This window comes from Muntiacus reevesi, chromosome 1 (assembly GCF_963930625.1).
Source record: "Muntiacus reevesi chromosome 1, mMunRee1.1, whole genome shotgun sequence".
Taxonomy (NCBI): domain Eukaryota; kingdom Metazoa; phylum Chordata; class Mammalia; order Artiodactyla; family Cervidae; genus Muntiacus; species Muntiacus reevesi.
Genome location: NC_089249.1, coordinates 27,481,376 through 27,497,162, shown reverse-complemented (window position 1 = coordinate 27,497,162; position 15,787 = coordinate 27,481,376). Strand labels below are relative to the sequence as shown.

Below are 15,787 nucleotides of genomic sequence, written 5' to 3'. Positions count from 1 at the left end.
CCATCTTTGGCTGCAAAGAATATAATCAGTCTGATTTCAGTGTTGACCATCTGGTGATGTCCTTGTGTAGAGTCTTCTCTTGTGTTGTTGAAAGAGGGTGTTTGCTATGACCAGTGCGTTCTCTTGGCAAAACTCTATTAGCCTTTGCCCTGCTTCATTCTGTATTCCAAGGCCAAATTTGCCTGTTATTTTAGTTGTTTCTTGAATTCCTACTTTTGCATTCCAGTCCCCTATAATGAAAAGGACGTCTGTTTTGGGTGTTAGTTCTAAAAGGTCTTGTAGGTCTTCATAGAACAGTTCAGCTTCAGCTTCTTCAGCATTACTGGTTGGGGCATAGGCTTGGATTACCTTAAACATGCTGGAAAAACCAGCCATGTGTTTTAGGGTTGGGGGGGCTTTGAGTCTCTCAGTAAATCAGTCCACCTAGCAGCTGAGATCAACTGCCCAGGTAATTGATCAGTCAGGTGTATCTCTGTAACAGAGCCTTGATAAAAATGTAGAACACTGAGTCTCCAGTAAGCTTCACTGTTTGGCAGTACTTTGGACATATCGTCACACACTGGTGCTGGGAGAGGCATACATCTTGCTTCCACAGGGAGAAGACAATGTCTGACAAAGTTGTGGGTGTGGAACCCTCCCGAAATTCATCCTAGGTACTTCTTGCCTTGGCTGATTTTAATCCATATCCTTTCCCTATAATAAACCGTGGCTTCCCTGGTGGCTCAGATGGTAAAGAATCTGCCTGTAATGCAGGAGACCTGGGTTTGATCCCTGGGTTGGAAAGATCCTCTGGAGAAGGAAATGGCAACCCAGTCCAGCGTTCTTGCCTGGAGAATCCCATGCACAGAGGAAGCTGGCAGGCAACAGTCCATGGGGTCGCAAGGAGAGAGGACTGAGCACCTAACACTTGCACTTCGATGATAAACCGTAAGTATAGCAGCTTTCATTGAGTTCTGTAAATTCTTCTAGTGAATTACCAAACCTGAGAGTGGTTTTGCGACTTGCCATCCTCTAAACTTATAGTTGGTGTCACAAGTAAGGAGGTCTTACTTTAACCCTTTAACCTTTGCAGTTCAACTTACTGAGCAACTGACTTGAAGGCTCTTAGGCTGTGGCATTGATACCTAATGGCAATATCTTAGGGCTATAAGATTAACACTACAAAACTGTTGTCATTGTATTGTTAGCAGTAATTAAACCGCTATTTGTCATTATTTAGATTCTTGCCCTTTAAGCTGTTAATTGATCTAATATCACAATGAACATAGTGAATATCCTTCTAATGAGGTTTCTAAGGGACACTTTTTGCTATATTGATACATGATCACTTCTGACTTAAAACTTAAATTCCGTGGCTCAGAAGTTGCTTATACACATAGGCAACTAAGAAATAGAACAAACCTGTTTTCTTAATTGTAGGGAGCTTTAGTTTTTTCTTTGCATATTTTCTTTCCAAATTGGTAAATACATCACACAATATTTGGACTTACTATAGATTTTTTGCCCCAAAGGTCTTAGCCAATTTCAGTGTCAGAAAGATTTTGATAATCATTGTTTCTTAAATGTGTGTAACAACCTTAGCCTTCGTTGTTGACCAAGCCCTGAAATCTTTGTTTCTTGAAAGTTTTAAATTCTCTTCAGAAGTTCTCTTCAGTCCCTCTGACTTCAGTAAGGATGTTATTTCAGGTCCATTTGTTTTTGCTTCTTGGCCAACCTTTTGGGTCTTTACTCAGTTTATCTGATGGTCAAAGGTAGAGACTGAAGAAGAGGGGTAAGAGTTTGTTTTCTTACAAAGTAAGTATGTTTTTCCCCAATTGTGGTCATTTTTTATAAAAACAGCAGTTTTAGGAAACAAAATTCTGAAGAAATCTCAAGGAAGAAAAAAATTTTTTTTTAGTAACCCTAGTTTGTTGGGAAACCTTCAGACAATTTGTATATATTTAAAAGAAAAGTAAGTAACCCTTTAAAAGAATGTGTATACAAATAATTTTTAAAGGTATCTTCCCAGATAAATATCTTTTTAGGGTAGTTTAAATCTTGATATTCCCTCTAAATTGCATGTTTTTTGTTTTTTTTTACTAGTGTATTAAGAAATATATATGGGGAGGAAATGGCAACCCACTCCAACCCATTTTCTTGCCTGGAAAATCCCATGGACAGAAGGGAGTGGCGGGCTATAGTCCATGGGGTTGAAAAGAATGGACACAACTGAGCAACTGAACACGCACACACATACTTACTCCAAATAGCTGTTTAATGTCTGTTCTCCCATTAAAAAATATTTTTAAGGATGAGACTAAGGGTCTAAAGTGTAAGATCATTAGAGACGGTAATTCAGTTTTCTATACTTAAAGAGTCGGAGTATAAAATCTAGGGGGTGAGTCTGGTATAAGGAGTGGACAGAGCTTGAAATACCTAGAGCTAATATTTGCCCTGGGAAAACAATGTCTACAACCAAGGAACATAAACAAAAACTCCCAACATTTATTCAACAGAAAACTCAGAAATCTCAGCCATAATTCTCATGGCATGAGAGGCATGTTTTAGAAAATGAAGAGGATAAACTAGGATTGAGAAAGATTAATCAATCGAACATAGAAAATTAAATAAAAAATTAAGAAGCTTCTTTGCTCAAACCACTAAAAGATTTCATTAACATATGTGACAGTAATATGACCGTAACGGGAGAGAAATATTATGATGTTTTCCTCCTGAATCTTTTTTCCATACTCACTGGGAAAGTGGAGACTTGTAGACCAACAGGGATTTCAAGCGTGGACTTTTGAACCACATTGCCTATGAAATCTGGCTTTGCTACATACTAACTGTGTGACTTTCAGCAATGTACTTAGCCTTTTTTCTCCTGTTTCCCCATCCACGAAATATCAGTATGATGGTTAATGAAAACTCACAGAGTTCTAAATATTCAACAAGTTGATATACATACAACACTTAGAACTATCTCTTATGTTGTGCTGAATAACTGCAGAGGTCAGAATTTTGAAGCTTGGCAAAGGGTACACTATTCAAGAAATGGATATAATCACAAAAAGCAGTTATCAAACACTGGCCTTCTTTTGGAGATTGGTATGAATGGGCATCTGTGCTTTTCTTTTTTTTTCTCCTTTTTTTTAACCAAATTGCTCATCTTAAGAAAACTAAAACTGATACTCTTGAAAACTTAAAATGCTTTCATCTTCCATCAGTAAGAGAATTTCTGATTTGCACATTTTTTAATTTGCCTGGGTCCCGACTTTCTCTGCCCTGGTTTATACTGGCCGTGCTGCTTTCGCCAGCATCCAGATGCCAGGATGACTACACAAGAGCAAAGAAAGATGACGGAGGTGCAGAGGGCCACCGGAACCAGCCATGTCTTTGCACCAGTCACGGCTGCCCCATCAGGAGCTGAGTCTTCATTCTCAGATGTATGGTTTCTGCCATTGTACCCTTTGGTTTTGTTCAGTAATTGTTTACTGCTGTTGAGTTGGGAGGGACTAGGCATATGAGAAAGTTTTGTGTCTGTGGGCACAAAGAAAGGAGAAACTGTCTTGTTATCTGGATTGTTGATGAAGTCAGTACTGGCTGACACCATATTTATCTTTGTGGTAATGGAGTCATTCGGGGCAATGAATCTTGCCCAAGAGTCTGTGGTCAGTTCCTTGGAATACCTAGTATTATTTGTGGTTGCCAACAAATCTTGATGTGTGGTTGGTGACGGAGCCTCTATTGATGGTAGCATTTGGTTTATCATGGTGGTTTGTTGTTTGTCTAAATACACAGCTTTTAGAATCCTTAGTCTCTCCCATGTATCAGATGAAGAACGGGTATTTAGATATGTGGGCAGTGATTGTTCAAAAACCAGCAAATCAGGATCTATACCTGAAAGATAAGTAAGGCATCATTTATTTTTAGTTTAGCAGAGAGGGCCCTAAAGTACAGTTTAGTGAAGTCCTGGATTTTGCCTCTCTGAGTTGTGACTAAGCTAATTGCAAGTTCCACTAGTGCACATTTCTCAAAGGCTTTGAGCCATAGGGACCACATTTGAATTGTTAACTTTCGAAGACACCTTCTGTTGTGAACAAACTTGGCTACATCATAGAGAAAACTTTGTATCTGCCAGGGCTTTTAGGCAACAGTAGCAGTGTGAGGGCAAGAACTTCAGAAACAGTAACCATTTGATATGAGTAACATTTTAGAGTTAAACAAAATGAGGCCTGAGAAGTATAACTGTTCAAAATTATTAGCAGAGCCCTAAAGCTCATCCCTTCGCAGCTCCTCCCGTCTTCTTCAGTGTTTGTTCTGTCTCCTCTTATAAACTCCTTTCCCGCTGGCTTCAGAAGCTCTCAACAGCTTTCCAGTTGTCACACTGATTCTCTTTGTCTCTCTTGTTCTCCCCCCACCCCCGCCCCCGCCCCCAACACACCAACATCCACTTCCTTCATTTCCTTCCTGACTTTGTTGTGTGCTTTCTGTCATGTTTCCATTCTCTATTCTGCCAAAATTCTGCTTCTAGAGTGGTCAGTACCTTCCCTCTTTCCTGGTTGCTGGGTGTCCCTGCTTTCACTTTCCCCTTGTCCTTGACACTCATGGCCACCTCTCCTTGAATTCTTCTTCCCTGACTGCCTGCACTGGGAGAAAAGTTATGACCAACCTAGACAGCATATTAAAAAGCAGAGACATTACTTTGCCAACAAACGTCTGTCTAGTCAAGGCTATGGTTTTTCCAGTGGTCATGTATGGATGTGAGAATTGGACCATAAAGAAAGCTGAGCGCTGAAGAACTGATGCTTTTGAACTGTGGTGTTGGAGAAGACTCTTGAGAGTCCCTTGGGCAGCAAGGAGATCCAGCCAGTCCATCCTAAAGGAGATCAGTCTTGGGTGTTCATTGAAAGGACAGATGCTGAAGCTGAAACTTCAATACTTTGGCCGCCTGGTGCAAAGAACTGACTTGTTTGAAAAGACCCTGATGTTGGGAAAGACTGAAGGAGGGAGGAGAAGGGGACGACAGAGGAAGAGATGGTTGGATGGCATCACCAACTCTATGGCCATGAGTTTGAGTAAACTCCGGGAGTTGGTGATGGACAGGGAGGCTGGCGTGCTGCGATTCATGGGGTTTCAAAGAGTCGGACACAACTGAGCGACTGAACTGAACTGACTCCCTGCACCATGGATTCCTTTGGCACTTTATCTCAGGCTGCCTGCGTCCCTTTTTTCCCTCCTCCGTTGGTTCTCTCCTTGATCCTAACTGGTTGCGTGATTTCTACAGTCTTTAGTCCTTGGTTTTCTGCGGTATTTCTCTGCATTCCATATAACCTCTGCCCCTGACCACACCCCCCACCTCCCCACACCCCTGCCACTGCCAAAAATATTATCCTTATCATCACTACTACATTGATGGCCAGTCTGAAATCCACGTGCCCAGTCTTTCCCCCTTTATTGAGCTTTGGTCTCATTTCTCCGTACTCTACTAGATGTTCTCACCTAAACATTTCACATCACCACTGACATTTTCAGAACCATCATCTTATCTACCTCCTTGTCTTGTTCAGAGGCATCATCATGCTTCCATCACCCATGATGGACTCTGCACTGCTAAGGGATTTTTGACTCCTCTGTTCTCTCTCTCTCTCTTTTTTGGGGGTCTGCAGGGATCTTATGTCCCAGAGCAGGGATCAAACCTGTGCCCTTGCAGCAGAAGCACGGAGTTAACCACTGGACCGCCAGGGTTAAGACTTCTCTTCTTCTCTATCCAAAAACTAAGTGCTATCCAATCCCTTCCCAGTATGCTGGTAACTATCCCTCTCCTTCGTTGCAAGTAAAATCACCTTGTCTAGCCTGCATCCTGCTTATAATTTTCCTGGACTAAGATAACCAGACACATCACTCTAAAGATAGCGTTTTCTCACTAAATTCTTTTGTTGTTTCCATATTTCTGACAAAGTCAAACCAGCACTCTACTCTGTTCTTTTGTTACCTGGCCTACCCTATCCTACCCATATTTCCACTGCAGCCCCAAATGTGCCCATACTGTAGCAGCATCAGTGTTCTTACTTTCCTGGGGTGTGACATAGACTCCTCACCTCTACCTGCCCTCTTCCATGAAGCCTCCCTTGAATAATCAAAGTTTTCTTTAGCACACCCACCCAACCTTTTGAGCCTTTATACTTGAGGCTGCTGCTGCTGCTGCTACTAAGTTGCTTCAGTCGTGTCTGACTCTGTGCGACCCCATAGATGGAAGCCCACCAGGCTCCCCCGTCCCTGGGATTCTCCAGGCAAGAACACTGGAGTGGGTTGCCATTTTCTTCTCCAATGCATGGAAGTGAAAAGTGAAAGTGAAGACGCTCAGTCATGTTCGACTCTTAGCAACCCATGGACTGCAGCCTACCAGGCTCCTCTGTCCATGGGATTTTCCAGGCAAGAGTACTGGAGTAGAGTGCCATTGCCTTCTCCTGTACTTGAGGCAGTATCATCTATTTTTAATTGAATTGTATGTCTTTAACTGTGAGACTTCTTTCCTCAGCTAGATTAGAAGGAACTTGAGGGCACAGACACAGCTGCAGTGATAAACACAGCTTGTGTTCAACAAGCACAGATCAATAAAGAAATTTACCTTCTTTGTATCATGATGGCAAAAGTCGATCTTTGATGTTTACAAATCTGTACCCTGAGATTATATTTATGGGCAAAGGACGCTTAAATAATGTGTTTTTCTAAATTAAAACATACTGGTTATCTTGGGACCAGAAATTAATATGTGGCAGTAAGTGTATTTCCCACCCCCGAATCAATCTTTGTAGAATCCTTGTATATAGTGTCAGCAAGCCTCAAAAATGACATTTAGTGTATTTACTTCCTAGTTGTATTCTTAATGACTATAGTAGAAATACCTCTCTTGGCTACTGTTGAAGGCTCTTGGGATAAATGAAATACAATGTTCTTGTTCAGTCACATACGATTTGTTATCTGGGACAAAGTCATCTTTGCTGAACATGCCAAATTAATGAGAATTTCCTTTTACTTTCTGCCTTGGAAGCCCCAAACTTTTCCAGACAGAGTTCACTGGAAAATAATTATTTAGAGATTCATACATGGCTTCTTCCAGCCAATTTCTAGGTTATTTGCCTCTACTAAAATATTAGACATTCTTAGAAATACATACAAAGTACATAAATCATTACCATCTGTTATGTTATATAAAATGGCACTGGTTCCAGGCTCCAATATGCAGCTCTCCAGGGTTGGGCAGTGAACATGGAGGCAGTTGACATTGTCATGAATAGGATCGTGGAAGAAGACAGCCAGGTTACAGGACACTGAAAAGGAAGCAGGCAAAGTATATCTGCTTGATTCCTGCAGCTTGATAAGCTCTGAGTAGCTTATGTTTCTTTCACAAACACTGGATTAACAGTTCATAGCAGGGCTGTTTCAGACATCTTACTCTGAACTGAGAGCAGCTATTTCTGTGATGATGGGGAAATGCCTCTTCAAAAGAAAATACTGATTTTTCTTTCAGTAATCTTTAATACATTCCTATGCTACACAGGATTACCTGGAATTATTTTGCAATCCCAGTATTTCATGTTCAGGAAAACTCAATTGACTACAAAAACCTCTCCCCAGAAGGGAGATTTATAATATCATAATATTCTAATCTGCTATTTATAATATGAGATTTCCAGGTGTAATACCCTCTTGGAATGCTAAGGAGTTCACCAGAGGAAGAAATAGGAAAATAAATGGACAAATGCTATAACAGAAAGGGGAGTGGCGGGAAGAGCCACAACAGCACTGACAGTTCCTGGAAGAGGCTCAGGGGGTGCAGAGGCGGGAGTGTGGGTGAGCATCACCTGACCCTGACCGCAGGTGTGTGCCAGCCCTATGCTGCTAAGCTATGTCCAGTGAAAAGCTAATCAGCGTCAAAGACGAAGGGGGTAAACTGACAGGGTGGCTAAATTATAGGGGGGATTGCTCTCCCCAGCTCCTCTTTTCTAAGGAGATTTGCTCCTTAAAAGATATTGTATTATTTCTGCGTAACTTTTACGTGCAGATCTTCAGTCTTGTCATCCCTGTAGTGCAGCACAGATTTTCCTCCTGCCGCTGTATAGTAGGAACCATGTGATGAGAAATACTCATTGACCCAAAGGTATCAGCTTCTTTAATAAAATGAGATTACAGAGGGAGAATATACTCTTACCAGACCTCAGAGTGTATCTGCACTGCTGTGGAACTGTTGGCAGAACCTGCTCTGCTTCTGTGTAAGGCTAACTGGGGGGGTTACCTCTCCCCTATTACTTCTGGGACACCCCATGTTTCTGCTCTTTTTATTCTTCCAGGAGAAAGAATGAGAGAAAAGTCAATTAATAATTCATCACTAATACATTGTAGATTACCAAGACATTTTCCCTGAGGACTGTGCTGTAAAGTTTAAGGAAAAGGAAGAAAGAACACCAATTTAGACATCTGAATTTCTGATAAGAAAGTAGTGGATCCTGTAGGGACTAATTTTTTAAGATCTTCATGTGTATTTCAGAGTCCCAGCTCTGAGCAGGTTAGCTACTGCAGCATGGTAGCATTTTGAATTTCTGGCTTCCAGGTAAAAATGGATGTGTGTTTGTGCTTTTTCTTTTGGAGAAGGAAAGCCGCAACTTGGAAGCCCCTCAAGATTCTAAAATCCTAGAATTCTAAATGGATCCTTTTAGTATCCCTGAAAGTCCATAGGCCACAGTTTCCCTGGTGTGGAGAATCAGGTAAATTCATGGCATGGGAAAATGGGGGAAAGTTATCACCCCTCCCTCGTCTGCTGTCAGTGAATGTTTCTGGGGTTATATCTGGAAGCTGAATATCTGCTGACTTTTTCAAAATTTCCCTTTAATAAATTAATTGCTCTCTTCTGTGCCTGATTACATTTGAGGGCTTAGTCTGTGACAGCTTCTTACACTGTGGTCTCTTGACAGACAGTATAGATTCTCCAAGGAGCTCCAATTTGCATCCTAGAAATCTTACATGGGTAATTGGGTAAGAGGCAATTAATGTCAGTATGAGACTGCAGGAAGAAAGTGTGGAACAAGAGAATTATTTTAAAGTGCTGTGTCACTTTGGTTTTTTCCAAGTAGCTTTCAAACCTTGGAAAAATGAAATAAATGAAGTCAAATGTAACTTGAAATTCTGCAACAATGAAGCATTTTTCTAATTACAGGCCTTGATTGTATTATATGAATGATATTTAACCCTGATTCCCCATCTCACACCCAAAAAAAATTACGTCAGGGTATTTTGTAGATTTTTTTCTTCCTTCCTCCCTCCCCCACTTCTTTCTTTCTCCCGTCCTCCCTTCCTTTCTTTTCTCTTCTTTGCCTTCCTTCCTTCCTTTTTCCAGTAGATCTATATCTCCCTATTTCTTTCAAAACATGAATCACAATCTAAATCCTATTCAATACATTCCCACATTTGGTCAGCCCAAGCGAACACATTTCAAAAGTGTGATATGATATACTAACATCACCGAAAGAACTTTGAAAGGAAATTATTATAAATACTTTTGGAATTATATATGCTATATTCTGGGCTAGAGAAATATTGTTAGTTAGCCCTCAAGGAAATATTTTCATTTAGCACTTTAGTGAAGAGAAGAGGTCCTCTGTTACCAGCAGGTTCACAGCCTCCTGGGTCATCGCTAGATTTATAAACCAAGCTGGCACTGACCTCAACTGCCAAGTCAGTCTCCGTGTCTCCCCCTCTCTGCCCACTCCCTCATTCAGGGCACGTTCCCTAGTCTGGGTCAGTTGTTCACTGGGCCCTCTGCCAAGGGCTCCTTCCTCAGGTCCTCATTTTAGAAGTGTGCCCCGATTTTCACAGGTCTATCATGGACACTTACCATCCTTCCTAAGACAGCAGTTCCGACTGCACTTCTGACCAGTGTTTTCAGAATAATACCTCAGGAACTGCGCCCCCAGCTTCTGAGACTCCTCCAGGTCAATCAGAAGACCTGGGAAGCGACGGATCCAGCAGTCTCTGTAAAACATGGTGGGTGAGCAAAGAGAGTTTGAGGTCCCCCCCATGCTCAGGAGCAGTATCACGTCTGCTGCCACCACCACGGCACGCATTTCCCTGGAATGAAGACTCGGCAATAAGACAGATGCTGGAGCCGACCATCAGGTTCAAAACAGCTGGGATTTCAGGGCTGTTGTGAAGGAAGAGCTTCCTTGGAACTTTGTGAAGGGTCACTCTAGAAAAATGAAGCGGCTCTCTGACTGCACGCCGATTTTTCTTTTGTTTCTTCCCAGTTGCACCCCACACCTGGGACTTGATGACTTGCTGGTGTTAATTCTGACCACTTTCCAGGCCATTTCAGTCCTCTGTCCTTTAGCCTCTCTAGATGTAGATTCTCTCCTCTGCTTTTCTTCTTTCTCTGAAAGGGAAGTCACAGACACCTTTTACCAAGTAAATATAAAGACAATTCGAAATCCTAGCCAAGAGTCTTTCTGAGGAAAACAACAGTTCAGTCACTTGACGTCAGATAAAGGAAGGATCCATTTCACCAGGAAACAAGACATCATTTTGTCAGGATACTTCTGTCAGTTTCTTTAAGAAACTTGTGACTGCAGATTTTTTTTTTCAGTGATCTTTTTCCTTTGAATTGAAGTTCTAATATTCAGAATCACTGGGAAAAAAACTAAAAGATAAATGAAAAGTGAAATGAAATAAAAATGAAAAAAAATTTTTAACTTTGCAGTGATTTTGGAAAACACTGACTATGAATCCTGGTCACTTCTGGGATCAGGCATTTTTTGCAAAGGCCAGCCACATGCTTTTTGAAAAGATAAAAGAGCCAGCCAAGAATATTCTAATAACGTAGATGGAATACAACACCCATTAAAGTCTATTTTGTTCAAACAAGAGTTAAAAGCATAATAGAAAATTGTGAAGAAGTTCAATTTGGGGGTTTTCTGCTATTTATGTTTTCAAGTTACAAAGAAAACTTTGTGATGCACATACATAAAGGCATCTCTGAAGCAGATGTAGTTACAGGAAATGTGCATTAGGGAAATAGTTTTAAATTCTAAATATTAATAAAGTTACTTCCATTGCAATGCCAAAACATTTGAAAAAATATTAAAGGCCGTGAAAATGGCCTCTTTTTTGTGAAGATTGTGTTCCATATTCCACAATATCCAAGATGAAATTGGTTCAAAGCATAGAACTGTTGCTTTTTTATATCCATTTTTATACAAAGCACTAGTGGGAATTAGTTTGGGGTATAAAGTACTGTGTGTGCTTAGTCGCTTCTGTCATGTCTGACTCTTTGCAATGTCATGGACTATAGCCTGCCAAACTCCTCTGTCCATGGGATTCTCCAGGTAAGAATACTAGAGTGGATGGCCATTTCCTTCTCCAGGGGATCTTCTCGACCTAGGGATCGAATCCACGTCTCCTGCATCTCCTGCATTGCAGGCGGATTCTTTACCGCTGAGCCACTGGGGAAGCCCAAAAAGTACTGTACTGCTTTTTTTAAAAAATGAAAAAAGGTGAAAATTTTCCCTCCTGTGATCTGTTTATGATACACTTTTTCACACAATTACTTGACACCAAAATGTTATCATTCTTTGAACTTTCATCTCTCTACCTGTCTACTAATAATAGTGTAATTATATCTATTGATACATATTAGTAATTAATAAAGAGGATGACAGTCAAAAGGTTGATTAACTTAAAAAAATTTCTTCTGAGCAAAAATTAGGATAAGTCTTAACTTTGCATAAGCCACATAAAAACACTAAAAATAATAAACAGGCTTTCATCTGTTCAGAGGGAAGAGTTAGGGTTTCCTAACGGTAAAAACAGGAGACAGATGAGAACAAAAGAGTGCTCCCTGTTTTTCCCTGAGATTCCAGTAGCTATTTGGATTAGTTCAAACTCTAGGGACATAAACCGGAAAGTCAACTTTCTAACCTCCACATCTTTCAGTCACATTAAATGTGGCTTCTTTTCTGTGATATATAATTCCTTGAAGTGCTCATGTTTCTGGCAGGGGTAAGGGAACAATCCACAGCTGTTTAACCCTTTTGCTCTCAGATGATATCCACGGGGAGATCAAGGTTGCATTTTAAAGAATCTACAAGTTCCAATGTAAAAGCAGGCTTTAAATTTTTTATAACAGATTTGGGGGTGGTTGAGAAACACCGAGTCTGGAAACAGGTAACTTCTTGGAGTTGGCTATTTTGAAAAGGAGAGATTAAAAACAGGACAGTGGGGGCAGAGGGAGGAAACTATAATGATCTGAGATGGGGACCGGAACCGTCCTCCCAAGAGCCTGATTCAGTAGCTCTGATATGGGAACCAGAGTTCTTATCTTTATATGAAGTGTCTCAGGTGATTCCCAAAGACATCTGGAAAACACTGAAATAAGTGAAAGTTTCGGCTCCATGATGATGCTCAGCCCGAATTAAATAGAGCCATTTAACTGTTCTGCTTTAAACATTTAAATTGCCCCCATGCTTTAATGAAAGCAAGAAATTTCAGTCTTGCTCATTAAAAAACAAAAAGGAAACAACTGTTTTAGAAATGCTGGAGGGACTGAAAAACAGATATAAACAATTTTTAAGTGGCAGTGAGGTAACAGCAGACATTAAATTCAAAAGATGTTTGAAAAGCAGTCAATATTTCATCTTTTTTAAAAGATAGTAATTGTAGATTTACTTAACATTTTCATTTCGCCAGTTCATAAAATTGATGGAAATCAATTTTAAAAATGGGGCCTGAAAAATTGGGATATATCATTAATTTTCTTAAAATGTTTTGTTTTTATTAAATGGATATACAAATGGCAATCCACTCCAGTGTTCTTACTGGGATGATTATCCCAGTGGACAGAGGAGCCTGGCAGGCTATAGTCCATGGGGTCACAGAGAGTCAGACATGACTGAGTGACTGAGGATGAACATGCACTTTAAAAACCCAAATCATGCAGAAAAGTACAAAAAGAAATAATAACCATTCAAGATCTCACAATCTTAACTCTTTTGGTAAACATCCTTCCAGACATCTCCATAAAAAAATACACATGTACAATTTTTTACAAAAAATGGATTCATACTGTTTCAGAAACTGTTTTTTAAAAATCCAACGTAAAATCATATGTTCAGTGTCTCTAAAGAAAGCTCTGCATCCAAAGTTGTAACAGTTCTATGGTATTCATTCTACTCATATACCAAAATTTACTCTGCACTTCAACTTCCTCAGCTGTAGAAGAGTATTAAAATAGACTGCAATCCATGTAAAGCACTTACAACATATAATAAACATTCAATAAATGTTAGCTATTGCTATTGTTACATGTTGTCTTTCAATCTTTTACTATTCAAAGCAACACTGTGATAAACATCTTGTACTTTGATTTTTCTCTATTCTAGGTCAAAAGGTATACTTTCCATAAATTCTTTATTTTGCTTTAAAAATAAACTTTTTAATTGAATTTTTTATTTTTATTTTTCTTATTTTTGGCTGTACCAAGCAACTTAGTTCCTTGAAGAGAGAAAAAGTGAAAGTTCTTCAGTCGTGTCTGACTCTTTGCAGCCCCATGGACTGTAGCCCAAGTTCCTCTCTCCATGAAATTCTCCAGGCAAGAATACTGGAGTAAGCCCATTATACAGAGTGAAGTAAGCCAGAAAGATAAACACCAATACAGTATACTAATGCATATATATGGAATTTAGAAAGATGGTAATGATAACCCTATATGAAAGACAGAAAAAGAGACACAGATGTATAGAACAGACTTTTGGACTCTATGGGAGAAGGCGAGGGTGGGATGATTTGAGAGAATAGCATCAAAACATGTATATTATCAAGTGTGAAACAGATCGCCAGCCCAGATTGAATACATGAGACAAGTGCTCGGGGCTGGTGCACTGGGATGACCCTGAGGGATGGGATGGGGAGGGAGGTGGGAGGGGGGTTCAGGATGGGGAACACATGGAAATCCATGGCTGATTCATGTCAATGTATGGCGAAAACCACTACAATATTGTAAAGTAATTTAGCCTCCAACTAATAAAAATAAAGGGAAAAAAAAGAAGAATACTGGAGTAGGTAGCCATTCTCTTCTCCAGAGGATCTTCCCAATGCAGATCAAACCTGGTCTGAATTTCAGGCAGATTCTTTACTGTCTGAGCAACCAGGGAAGTCCGTTAGTTCCCAGACCAGGGATCAAACCTGTGTCCCCTGCAGTGGAAGCCCGGAGACTTAACCACTGGACCACCAGGAAAGTCCGTTCATAAATTCTTAAAGAAATAGTCTAACTTTGTGTTTGATCATTACTTTAGATTTAGTAAAACAGACTGTTACGTGTTTGAAGTGAATCATGGTGCCACAAAGGTTAGTCAACAACAGATCAATCAATAACAGATCTATAAAAGTGTATCTCCAGTTATAGACAAGCAACATTTTCATGAAGCTCAATAGTAATTTTAGATCTTTGGCAAATGAAGTTTATATTGTTTTGACTGCATTTCTAGCTTAACAGAAAACTTACTTCATGAGTTATTAAAATGATTCAGTCTTTAAGAGACTTTCAATTCTAGATGACGTTACTATCACGTCAGGGGCCAATACAGGATCAGCGCCTAGTACTGTCAGACTGACACCTTAGATTACCCGCCCAAGATCTGCTCTGATGATAGTACTGGGCATGAATTACTTTCTAAAGCTTGTGCTTCTTTGAGCGTGATTTTTTTTCATTTGGGCCATTTTTAAAAAGCAAGAAAACACCAGTCTGAGGCATATCTATGACACCTGGGAAACAAAAGCATCCATTGGTGAAAGATTCTAAAGGGACTGAGGAAAGACTAAAAGCCGGTTCTTAGCTGACCCACTGACTCATTGTTGCTGATGGAGGCACAAATTCCAGGTTCAAGGCTCTTTGACACAAGGGGCGCCTCCTAGCCAGTTTCCCAGCTTAACACTGGAAGCGAATCACTGCCTTTCCAAACAGGATGCTACACTCATGATCATGCACCCACAAACCTTAGATGTCTCCACTACTTGCTCATTGGGAACAGAAGAGTGAGAGGTCCCACGTGAGACTGGAGTTTTATCAGTAATGATCTAAAGGCCACGTGAAACAAAGGGAACACTAGAAGTTTCCCCCAGAATCCAAGGAAGTACCTTGAAAGAGACAAGTCATAGGTCCATCTTTGTTTCCTTCACTTTTCCCAGGAAGGCCAGAATCTACTAGAATTTTCTTCTCTGTCTTTAAATTTTTAGTTCCTTCTTCATAGTATGGGCTTTCCTGGTGGCTCAGAGGTTAAAGCATCTGCCTCCAATGTGGGAGACCCGTGTTTGATCCCTGGGTCGGGAAGATACCCTGGAGAAGGAAATAGCAACCCACTCCAGTATTCTTGCCTGGAGAACCCCCATGGACAGAGGAGCCTGGTAGGCTACAATCCACGGGTTCACAAAGAGTCAGACACGATTGAGCAACTTCACTTCACTTCTTCATAGTGTAGTATAAAGAAAATAAGGGATGACAATATCTCATGATGAAGCAGCTAAATTTCCCAGTGTGTGTGCTCAGTCATCTCCGACTTGGTGACCCCATGGACTGTAGGCCGCCAGGCTCCTCTGTCCATGGGATTTTCCAGGCAAGAGTACTGGAGTGGGTTGCCATTTCCTTCTCCAGGCGATCATCCTGACCCAAGGATCGAACCCATGTCTCCTGCATCGGTAGGTGGATCCTTTACCACTGCATCAGGTGCGCCACCTGGGAAGCCCTAAATCACACAGAAAGAAG

At 40.6% G+C, this 15,787-nt stretch overlaps 1 protein-coding gene across 1 annotated transcript; it reads right to left on the bottom strand.

Moving 5' to 3' along the window:
* Nucleotides 1–417: 417 nt before the first annotated feature.
* MANSC4 (MANSC domain containing 4) lies at nucleotides 418–10,199 on the bottom strand. The gene is made up of 3 exons (XM_065940006.1): nucleotides 9,875–10,199; nucleotides 7,179–7,313; nucleotides 418–3,879 (listed from the first exon to the last, which is right to left on the bottom strand). The coding sequence occupies exons 1-3, from the start codon at nucleotides 10,101–10,103 to the stop codon at nucleotides 3,203–3,205; spliced, it is 1,041 nt and encodes a 346-aa protein (XP_065796078.1). The 5' UTR covers nucleotides 10,104–10,199; the 3' UTR covers nucleotides 418–3,202.
* Nucleotides 10,200–15,787: the final 5,588 nt, after the last annotated feature.

What these genes read in the sequence shown, in the direction of transcription:
- MANSC4 (XM_065940006.1), bottom strand. Translation starts at nt 10,103, where the DNA reads ATGCGTGCCGTGGTGGTGGCAGCAGACGTGATACTGCTCCTGAGCATG. An exon ending in CTGCTGTCTTAGGAAGGATG is followed by an intron (nt 7,314 to 9,874) that starts GTAAGTGTCCAT and finishes CTTCCTTTTCAG; the next exon opens with TGTCCTGTAACCTGGCTGTC. An exon ending in TTTATATAACATAACAGATG is followed by an intron (nt 3,880 to 7,178) that starts GTAATGATTTAT and finishes CTTATCTTTCAG; the next exon opens with GTATAGATCCTGATTTGCTG.